Source organism: Solanum stenotomum, unplaced genomic scaffold, assembly GCF_019186545.1.
Source record: "Solanum stenotomum isolate F172 unplaced genomic scaffold, ASM1918654v1 scaffold34305, whole genome shotgun sequence".
NCBI lineage: Eukaryota > Viridiplantae > Streptophyta > Magnoliopsida > Solanales > Solanaceae > Solanum > Solanum stenotomum.
Window position 1 is genome coordinate 12952 of NW_026032873.1, and position 10550 is coordinate 23501.

General features: G+C 30.5%; 1 protein-coding gene and 1 pseudogene across 1 annotated transcript; both read left to right on the forward strand.

Moving 5' to 3' along the window:
- Positions 1 to 429: 429 nt before the first annotated feature.
- On the forward strand, positions 430 to 6245 carry LOC125852368 (putative disease resistance protein RGA3; annotated as a pseudogene).
- Positions 6246 to 9422: 3177 nt separating this feature from the next.
- Positions 9423 to 10013, forward strand: LOC125852370 (putative disease resistance protein RGA3). Its single transcript, XM_049532110.1, has one exon. The coding sequence runs from the start codon at positions 9485 to 9487 to the stop codon at positions 9989 to 9991; it is 507 nt and encodes a 168-aa protein (XP_049388067.1). The 5' UTR covers positions 9423 to 9484; the 3' UTR covers positions 9992 to 10013.
- The last annotated feature ends 537 nt before the right edge of the window (positions 10014 to 10550 follow it).

Here is a 10550-nt window from a genome sequence, read left to right on the forward strand (position 1 = left end):
TAATAACCTCTCTTTAATTTAATTCAGTTTTTACATATTAACTAAATCATGGGTTTAACCCATTAACCACAAATTAAATAAATTACTTAAAAATTATTCCATTAATTATATAATTGTAACTAAAAGAGAGTAATTAAAATTTTTATTTAAATTTACGGAAAGGGTATTTTGTGAAAGAGAGAGGACTAGTTCTCAGAATGACCTTATAGGTCATTACAATATATCCCAACAAGTACTTTACTAAAATGATTATAACTTTTTGCTTCAAACTCAGGTATATATTGAAGAAAAGATTGTTTAGGTGGGTTCGTATGCTCCACAAGTCAACTAATAAAAGGCCTCACACGTGTATATAAAGTGTGTCACGTGTGAGACTCAAAATAAAATAATTTCATACAAGTATATTGCGGACATTTTTATGCAGCAAAACATAAATTTTGGTACCACTACAATATTTACCCATTGAATAAGTTGGGACTATTTGAGAGTTGAGAGATTAACAAGATAAAAACTAGTGTTTTTTTTGAAAACTTTCTGTAGACAGAGTTGAAAGATTATTCCACAATAAAAGATTTATGGCTGAAGCTTTCCTTCAAATTCTGTTAGACAATTTGACTTCTTTCATCCAAGAGGAAGTTGGATTGTTTTTTGGTTTTGAAAATGAGTTCAAAAAGCTTTTGAGCACGTTTTCTACGATCCAAATTGTGATTGAAGACGCTCAGGAGAAGCAACTGAAGGACAAGCCACTAGAAAATTGGTTGCAGAAACTCAATGTTGCTGCATATGAAGCTGATGATATCTTAGATGAATGTAAAACTGAGACAGCAAGAATCAAGCAGTATCGACTAGGACGTTATCATCCTGGGATTATCACTTTCCGTCACAAGATTGGGAAAAGGATGAAAGAGATGATGGAGAAACTAGATCCAATTGCTAAGCAGGGGTGGCTTTATGCTTTGGAAAATAAGGCCTTTGCCTTAGGCCCCAAATTTCGGGGGCCCCAAATTTTTGTCAAAAATGAATTATGTGTTAAATTTTTTATAGAAAAATTAATTATTTATGATTAAAAAAATATTTTAAATAAGAATTAATAGTGAAAAGTGTTGAACAAAGTGAATTACAAATTCTTTTTTATTTCTTTTCAAATTTTAGTTTCAAGCATTACTATAAGCATATTAAAATGAGGTATACCAAGTCATCAACTTCTTGAGTCAAATTTTATGGTTCTAACTCTTACCTTTATTTAATATTTATCAACTTATTACTTATAACATTATGTTAACAATACATATAATAATTGCCTTACTTAAAGAATGTTTTTCAATGTTGAGTTGATAAAATCTTACCTAAAACTAGTAACTGAAAAACAATATTAAGTACTAATAATTTTCATCTAAATAGTATAAAAAAAATTATGAATAAATATGTATATGAAGTGTATTTATATTTTAGACCACGAATTGAAATTTCGCTTTAGGCCCCCAATTACATTGAGCCGCCCCTATTGCTAAGGAAAGAGCGGATTTTCATTTGCATGAAAATATTATAGAGAGACAAGCTGCTAGACCGGAAACAGGTATTAATCTTAAATATTTTTTTAGACACATTAGTAATTCAACAATTTAATTAGTTTATATTCATTATTTGGCAATTATTGAAAACATGAATCCAAAAATTTTCTCTAATCTAACAAGAGGTGGATCCAGATTAAGACTCGTAATTCTACAACTTCCATCTAATTTATTGAGTTCAAAATCTATTATTTGTATTTATTGTTCTACACACACACACATATATATATACACACATGGTGTAAGTCAAAAGATATGGGCTCAGATAAATCCATAGTTTACTCATAGGATATGTCTCTAAGTCTAATAATAAAAAATCATCTCTGCTTTTTGTTGAATCCTATGGAGCTTGAGTATAACAATATTCTCGTGTGGACATTGCTTGGAACAGGTTTTGTTTTAACTGAACCACAAGTTTATGGATGATTTTGAGGAGAAGAGGTTGATTAAGGCAATTGTAGAATCTATTGAAGGGAAGTCACTACTTGGTGACATGGACTTGGCTCCACTTCAAAAGAAGCTTCAGGATTTGTTGAATGGACAAAGATACTTACTTGTTTTGGACGATGTTTGGAATGAAAATCAAGGAGAGTGGGATAACATAAAAGCAGTCTTAAAGGTTGGAGCACAAGGTGCTTCTGTTCTGGTCACTACTAGTCTGGAAAGGGTTGGATTAATTATGGGAACTTTGCAACCATATGAATTGTCAAATCTGTCTCAAGAAGATTGTTGGTCATTGTTTATGCAACGTGCATTTGGACAGGAAAAAGAAATAAATCCTAACCTTGAGGCTATCGGAAAGGAAGATTGTGCAAAAATGTGGTGGTGTGCCTCTAGCAGCCAAGACTCTTGGAGGTATTTTGCGCTTCAAGAGAGAAGAAAGAGAATGGGAACATGTGAGAGATAGTGAGATTTGGAATTTACCTCAAGATGAAAGGTCTATTATGCCTGCCCTAAGGCTTAGTTATCATCATCTTCCACTTGATTTGAGACAATGCTTTGAGTATTGTGCAGTATTCCCAAAGGACACCGAAATGGAAAAACAAAACCTATTCTCTCTCTGGATGGCGCATGGTTTTCTTTTATCAAAAGGAAACATGGAGCTAGAGGATGTGGGTAATGAAGTATGGAGAGAATTATACTCAAGGTCTTTTTTCCAAGAGATTGAACTTAAAGATGGTAAAACTTATTTCAAGATGCATGATCTCATCCATGATTTGGCTAGATTTGTGTTTTCAGCAAGAGCATCAAGCAGCAATATCCGTGAAATAAATGTAAAAATATACTCACATATGATGTCCATTGGTTTTGCTAAAGTGGAGTCTTCCTACTCTCATTTGCTCGTGGAGAACTTTGTTTCGTTGAGGGTGCTTAATCTAAATAACTTAGAACTCAATCAGTTACCGTCTTCCATTGGAGATCTAGTACATTTAAGGTACCTGGACTTGTCTGACAATTTTCGTATTTGTAGTCTTCCAAAGCAGTTATGAAAGCTTCAAAATCTGCAGACTCTTGATCTACAGTATTGCACCTAACTTTGTTGTTTGCCAAAAGAAACAAGTAAACTTGTTAGTCTACGAAATCTTTTACTTGATGGTTGCGTTAAATTGAATTATATGCCACCAAGGATAGGATCTTTGACATGCCTTAAGACTCTAGATTTCTTTGTTGTGTGTCACACCCCTATTTTTCCCCAAACGAAGTGTTTGAAAGATAGAGTTTCTCCAATTAAAGTGACGTTTCGAAAAGGGATTATTTTATTTCAGAGTCGCCACTTGGAATTGAGTTTCGGTGTTCCAAATCACCTAATTTTTACCCCTAATCAAAAGGAAGTTGACTCTAATTTTTAATGGTCTGCGAACTAGAAATCTGGATAAGAAATTCTATTGACCAAGGGGAAGGTGTAAGGCACCCCTCGAGTTCCGTGTTTCTAGCACAGTTGCTTCATTGACTTATATCTTGGCTTGACTTAGTTTTTGGATATAGTATACTTATTAGCTATACATTTACTTATGTCCCACCTTCTTTGATTTATTGTAACTGTCTTGTTTAGATTTTTTAGAGTCCGGAGAATTTTAGTATTGTCGTTTTAGTGGGAGTCGATATTTGAATTATAATAGGAGGTAAACTTCTACGGGATTTAGGATTAATTTTAGAAAAAGAAAATTTTAAAGAGGTTAAGACCAATTTCTTGGAATTTTTCTTTTTCTTATTTTCTTCTATTTTTATTTTATTTTGCACGTTATTTTTGTAGTTTTTACCTTCATTTTTTTATTTTTTTTTAACATTCTGTTTCTTCTTCTTCTTACTTTTATTTTATTTTGTCTAACAGAATATTTCTCTTCTTTTTTTCATTTAAATAATTTTGGTTAAGTTTTGTTTTCCCTTTTTTATTTTTACCTATTCTTTAATTTTTACTATTATTACTTTTTATTCAATTTCATCTTTTGTTTCTTCTGTTTCTGCCCTTTTTTATAATAGATGTTTATTTATTTTTATTTTATTTTTATTTTTACTCTTTTTTTTTATGATCCGTTCCTCTTCTTCTTTTTTTTATTATCTTCATATTTCTCTATTCTACACTATTTTTCTTTTATTATTATATTTTTTCTCTGCTCACGTTTTATTTTTTAATTCTATATATTATTTTTTAATTAATTTTTTTTCCTTTAAACTAATTGAGAGAAAATAATATACGTAGTGATATAATAATTTTTCTTCACCAAATGATGATAGTGTAAAATTACTAATAAAAGAACTATCTCACGTTGATGAATTAATGACTCACTCAAATGAACTAATGTTCATCTCCTCCATTTTTAATATTTCGAATACGATAAAAATTATTCTAATAATTAATTGTCTCCATAAGTATGGCAATATTATTTATTTATTAAACTCCAAAAACTCTAAATGATAACTAATACAGAATCTCTAACCAATTTACATGTAATTAAATTAAAGTCATAAACGAAGTTGTCAATTTGTACCATCAAATAAATGTACATAAACATGTTGAAATAAAACTAGGAGTAAACAACAACCATCTTTGGATCAAATTAGTTGATTAAATTAACGTCAGGTGTAAAAATAATTCGATGAGCAAATTTAAACAGTAGCAATTCATGCAATCAATAATATGATATGCGTCATAAAATAGTGGCATATAACAATACATGTAATTTTAAGGACTACATAACATCATAATCGAATTCAGAACAATTATTTCATTGAACTATATAAGGAATTAGAATTACCTTTTCGTAAAACTTAATTCCAACAAAAGAAACCGCTATAATCTACTGATTTCCAAAGTTAATTATAATTAACTTTAAGGAGCCACGAACTTGAATCCACGAACAAAAATCTTTCTGACTTAAAGTGTATTGCTTTTTTTTTGTGCACTATTATTCCATATAACTGATGATGCTTTATGATGGTGATGTATATAGGAGTCCTCCCCTATGTACGTTGTGTGTCCTATATATATAGGATAGGTTTTTTTTTTTTCTTTTGCAGATTGTAGTAGTAGTTTAGTGGGTATAGGAGTGGATTTAGTTGAGGAGAACGTGAGGGAGTGTAGAGAATTGTGGGAAAGTGGGAGTGTGGGGGGTGTATGGTTAGTTAGATTATTTAGGTTTTTATTTTATTTTTATTTTTTAGTTTTAGTTTTACTTTACTCTTAAAAGAATTATAATAACATATCAACTAATTATTTAAAATTAATAAAAATCTAAGAAAAAGTCAACTAGCTATATATATATAAAATCAATTAAATAATACTAGCTTATTTATAAAAACTTAATTTCAAAAAATAATATAGATTTTTTTGTAATCTTTTATTTCTTTTTAAACAATTGAAAATAAAACTTACCTTAAAAAAAAAATTCTATTTTTGTTGTTTTCAAATCTTTTAAAATAAACTTAATAAAATAAGAAAAAAGTCAAAATATTTAATTTATATTTATAAAAATATTTCAGCTCTAAAAATGGTGTAAAATTTTTAAGTTCAGTAAAAAATACGTGTCTACATTGTGGGCGAGATGAAAGGTTTTCAACTTGGGGAACTACGAAACCTGAATCTCTATGGCTCAATTGAAATCAGTCATCTTGAGAGAGTGAAGAATGATAAGGATGCAAAAGAAGCCAATTTATCTGCAAAAGAGAATCTGCAATCTTTAATCATAGATTGGGGATTGGAGTGAACCACGTAGATATGAATCTGAAGAAGTTAAAGTGCTTGAAGCCCTCAAACCACATCCCAATCTGAAATATTTAGAAATCATTGGCTTCAGTGGATTCCGTCTCCCAGACTGGATGAATCACTCAGTTTTGAAAAATGTTGTCTCTATTCTAATTAACGGTTGTGAAAACTGCTCGTGCTTTCCACCCTTTGGTGAGCTGCCTTGTCTAGAAAGTCTAGAGTTACAAGACGGGTCTGTGGAGGTGGAGTATGTTGAAGATTCTGGATTCCCCACAAGAAGAAGGTTTCCATCCCTGAGATAACTTCATATAGGTGGCTTTTGTAATCTGAAAGGATTGCAGAGAATGGAAGGAGAAGAGCAATTCCCTGTGCTTGAAGAGATGAAGATTTCGGATTGCCCTATGTTTGTTTTTCCGACCCTTTCTTCTATGAAGAAATTAGAAATTTGGGGGGACGCAGATGCAAGATAGTGCCACGTAGGCCAAAAAGGGGTAAAATATTACATATAAAATAAGTTCGGAGGTAATAGGATCTTAGTAAAGGTTATGTGTGTCTCTGAGATTTCGGACATAGGCTGGGGGTACTTATGCATTTTCCCATAGTTTTATTTTTAAAAAGTGAGCTTTTCATATAAAGGGAAAAAATTAATAGAAGAAGTTTGACACATTTGGCGTACTATATATGAATCAAGAAAGATTTGAAGGAATTTTTTTGTTTCATTTTTCAAAAGCATATACTCAAAGGAATGGAAAGGAAGCACAAAGTTGACAACTAGAAATATTCTGTGTTTTGAGACGCAGTATGTTATCATCACCGTCCACTTGATTTGAGGCAATGTTTTGCTTTCTATGCTATTGATCAAATGAAAAGAAAAATCGCATCAATCACTGGATGGCACACAGCTTTCTTTATAAGTGAATAATGAAGTATACTTGAAATCTTTCTTCCAATAGAAAAAGATTAAAAAAAAAGTGTCATTCTTAGAAACTTCTTTTTTTAGACATAGTTGAAAGATTACCCCATCATAGAAGAGATGCCAAAAAGAATGTTTTAAATCAAAACCAACAGTCAGTTATTGGATTGAAAAAACAAAGTGTGAATAATTGAGAGAGATGGGCCCATGGTGGAATAATTGAGTTTGTGCTTCTTACTTTCAGGCTTCAGCTGTCCATATTTCATTCCAACTAATTTAGATAAATAAACTAACAGATAAAGCTAAAAATCAAAAATAAAAACTATAAAGGAAACAAATCTATATCTATCAATATCTATATTTATATACTCCATATAAAGCTAGATAAAAGAAAAGTGATGCGACACTTTTCTTTGACCAAGAATCCCATTTTTTTTCTTTTTCTTTTTTGTTGACAATATTTCTATTTTATTATTGTACAAAAATGAATGTGTCAATTATTACTCTATTTATTCATATTCTTTAATATAAAAACTTCATTGTCTTTATTTTCCATAACTCTTTATGACTTTTGATAATCATAACTCCTAATTCAATACTCCCTCTGTCACTAATTATTTGTCCACTTTTGAATTGACACACTTACTAAGAAAATAATTATTGATATAATGAGTTTACCATTTTACTCATATTAGTTATGAAGTGAATGAATTAAAAAGTTAAGATTTTCAAGAAAGTTTTACCTTTTTCAAATTAATTAATTGAGGGTATAACATGTAAATTTTTTGTCCTTTCTTGATTTGTCAAAATGGACAAGTAATTAGGAATAACTAAAAAAGAAAAAGTGAACAAATAATTAGGGTTAGAGGAAGTAAATTTCAATAAAATCTGCTTTCACCAGTATTAAGAAAATAATGTCATAGAATAAAGTAATTTAGAAAGTATACCTAAAATGATAATATTAATGAGCAGTCAAAATTTGTTGAAGTTTGAAATTTTTCTTAGCAATATTGGAGTGTATTTTACCTAACTTAGTCTTTAACTATGATTAAGAGGATTGTTAAATTAATTTAATCTAGATATTTTAATATTACAAGTGTCATTTAGAAAATTGAGAAAAGGTGTTATGGAGAGGAATCAAATTCCCTTTAACTGATAAATACTCCCCCTATTCACATTTGGCGTACTACGTATCAAGAAAGATTTAAAATAAAAAAAAATTTAGAAAGATTACCCCCAAATAAAAGAGATGCCAAAAAAAATGTTTGAAAAACAGTTTTAAAAGTTTGTAATTATTACAACTCCATCAACTTAAACTTTGTGCTTCTTCCTTTCAGTTGTCCATAAAATCCACTTATGCTCGATAAGTGATTTGTCGGGACTTGACTGTTTGATAGTACTTCACTAAAATGACCATAACTTCTTGATATGGATTCAAATTGAATAACAACTAGATGGTTGACGAGGGATTTAATTTGATAGATTATTATCCACGTAATTCTTCATAGTCTAAGAGATATGCTTGTTTGAATTTGACACTTGTATAAACTTATACGAAAACTTGAATTTGTGCTAGAGTTCTTTTGTCATGACCTTAATTCACATTCAATAGACTATGCACTCTTAAGCATTGTAAACATTTTAATACAGCAAAACATTAATTTAGGTACCACCACGAAATTTACACATTCAATAAGTTGGACTAATTGAGAAATTGGAAAGACAAAAGGTGGTGTTCTTTTGAAAAAAATTCTGCAGATAAAGCTAAAAGATTGAATATTGAATTGAAAAAAAAAAACAAAGTGTGCTTGTTACTTTTATTGACAAACCAACCCCAAAAGAAAAGACAGCTATGAAACTAGCTAGCAGTTTCCATGAATATGCATACCAATTCCAATAGGTCGAAAGAAGATAAATTTGATAGGAAAATTTTTTTTGGCCAGAAAATTTGGTCAGAATAATATTTTATCTATGTTATTTTACCTTTTTAAACATTTTTACCTTTTTAACTTTCATACATTTTAACTAAAAAATGAAAAAAAAAATAGTTTATTTTAAAATAAAAAAGATATTATTCTTTTTTTAAATTTCTGGCCAAATTTTCTGGCCATTTAGCATTACTCTTAAAAATACTCATTTCAAGATGCATGATCTCATCTACGATTTGGTTTTGATGAATTGCTCACATTCCAAATGTGTATATCAGTTGATTTTACCAGAGTTGGCCAATTTATTTCACTTTACCTAAAACAAGCTAAAACCTGGAAAACACAAAAAAAAGATATTAATCTCACTGATTTTTAAGTGACAAGAAAATTAAAGAAATGATCATAATGTATGCTGACTTCCTGTAACAACAACTCTCTTGAACCAGGCATTTTGGATTGGTGTGCTATATATAGCTTGAAGGTATTCTAGTGCCCTCAATAAACCGTTTATTGTGAATATACGTTTATCTCTTAAGCTAAACGAATGATAGCTTAAGAGAACCTTTTATTTTTACCCAAATAATTCAAAAGTGTTTAAAAGTTAATTTAATTTTAACAGGTTCTTAGAAACTTTTTGTAGACATAGTTGAAAGATTACCCCACCATAAAAAAATGTTTTAAATCAAATTCAACAGTTAATTATTGGATTGAAGAAACAAAGTGTGAATAATTGAGAGAGATGGGCCCAATGGTGGAATAATTGAGTTTGAGCTTTCCATATTTCATTCCAACATCTTACTTAGATTCATCGCTAACTCACAACAATTCCAGTAATCTTAAGTTCTGATTTTAAGTTCAACATATATATATGGCTGAAGCTTTCCTTCAAATTCTGCTAGAAAATATCACTTCTTTCATCCAAGGGGAACTTGGATTGCTTCTCGGTTTTGAAAATGACTTTGAAAATATTTCGAGCAGGTTTTCTACAATTCAAGCCGTGCTTGAAGATGCTCAGGAGAAGCAACTAAAGGACAAGGCAATTAAAAACTGGTTACAGAAACTCAATGCTGCTGCGTATAAAGTTGATGACCTATTGGACGAATGTAAATATGAGGTAGCAAGACTCAAGCAGTCTCGATTAAAACGTTATCATCCAAAGACTATTGCTTTCCGTCACAAGATTGGGAAAAGGATAAAAGAGATGATGGAGAAACTAGATACAATTGCTAAGGAAAGAATGGATTTTCATTTGCACGAAAAGATTATAGAAAGACAAGTTGCTAGACCGGAAACAGGTGCTCATCTTAAATTAGTATTACAACAACTTTGTCTATATTCATTTTTTTGGCAATTATCAAATTCATGTGTGTGTTAGGGGTGAGGGAAAGTTTCAAAGATTTTCCCTAAATGTTAGTCTCAAGTGTCTTAACTCTTCACTAACTTTGAAGATTGATAAATAGCTTATTTTCTAAAAGTTCTTAAGATTGTAGAAGAACTTTACTCCTATCAACATCAACTGTAGACATTTTTTGCAGAAGGATGAACTCTTCCTTCAAACTTTTTGTCTACTAACGGAAAGGATGATAAAAACACATCTTAACAACTTTTTGGTCAATCAACAAGTTGGTGTCTAGCCTAACCGCCCACCATTCATGGTGGTTTTAATTAAAAAAAAAACTCAGTTATTTAGACCACGAAAAAATTGTGAATTCAATACAGACTTAATGATTACTCTAGCATTTTTCACTTTACCAAGTGGTAACTCAACATGATTTTCTCATGTTTCCTGCTCCTCAAACTAATCCATATCTCTTTAAGGTGTGCAAATATCTTGAATGTAACAATATTCTCGTGTGGACATTGCTTGGACCAGGTTCTGTTTTAACTGAACCACAAGTTTATGGAAGAGACAAAGAGGAAGATGACATAGTGAA

What these genes read in the sequence shown, in the direction of transcription:
- LOC125852370 (XM_049532110.1), top strand. Translation starts at nt 9,485, where the DNA reads ATGGCTGAAGCTTTCCTTCAAATTCTGCTAGAAAATATCACTTCTTTC.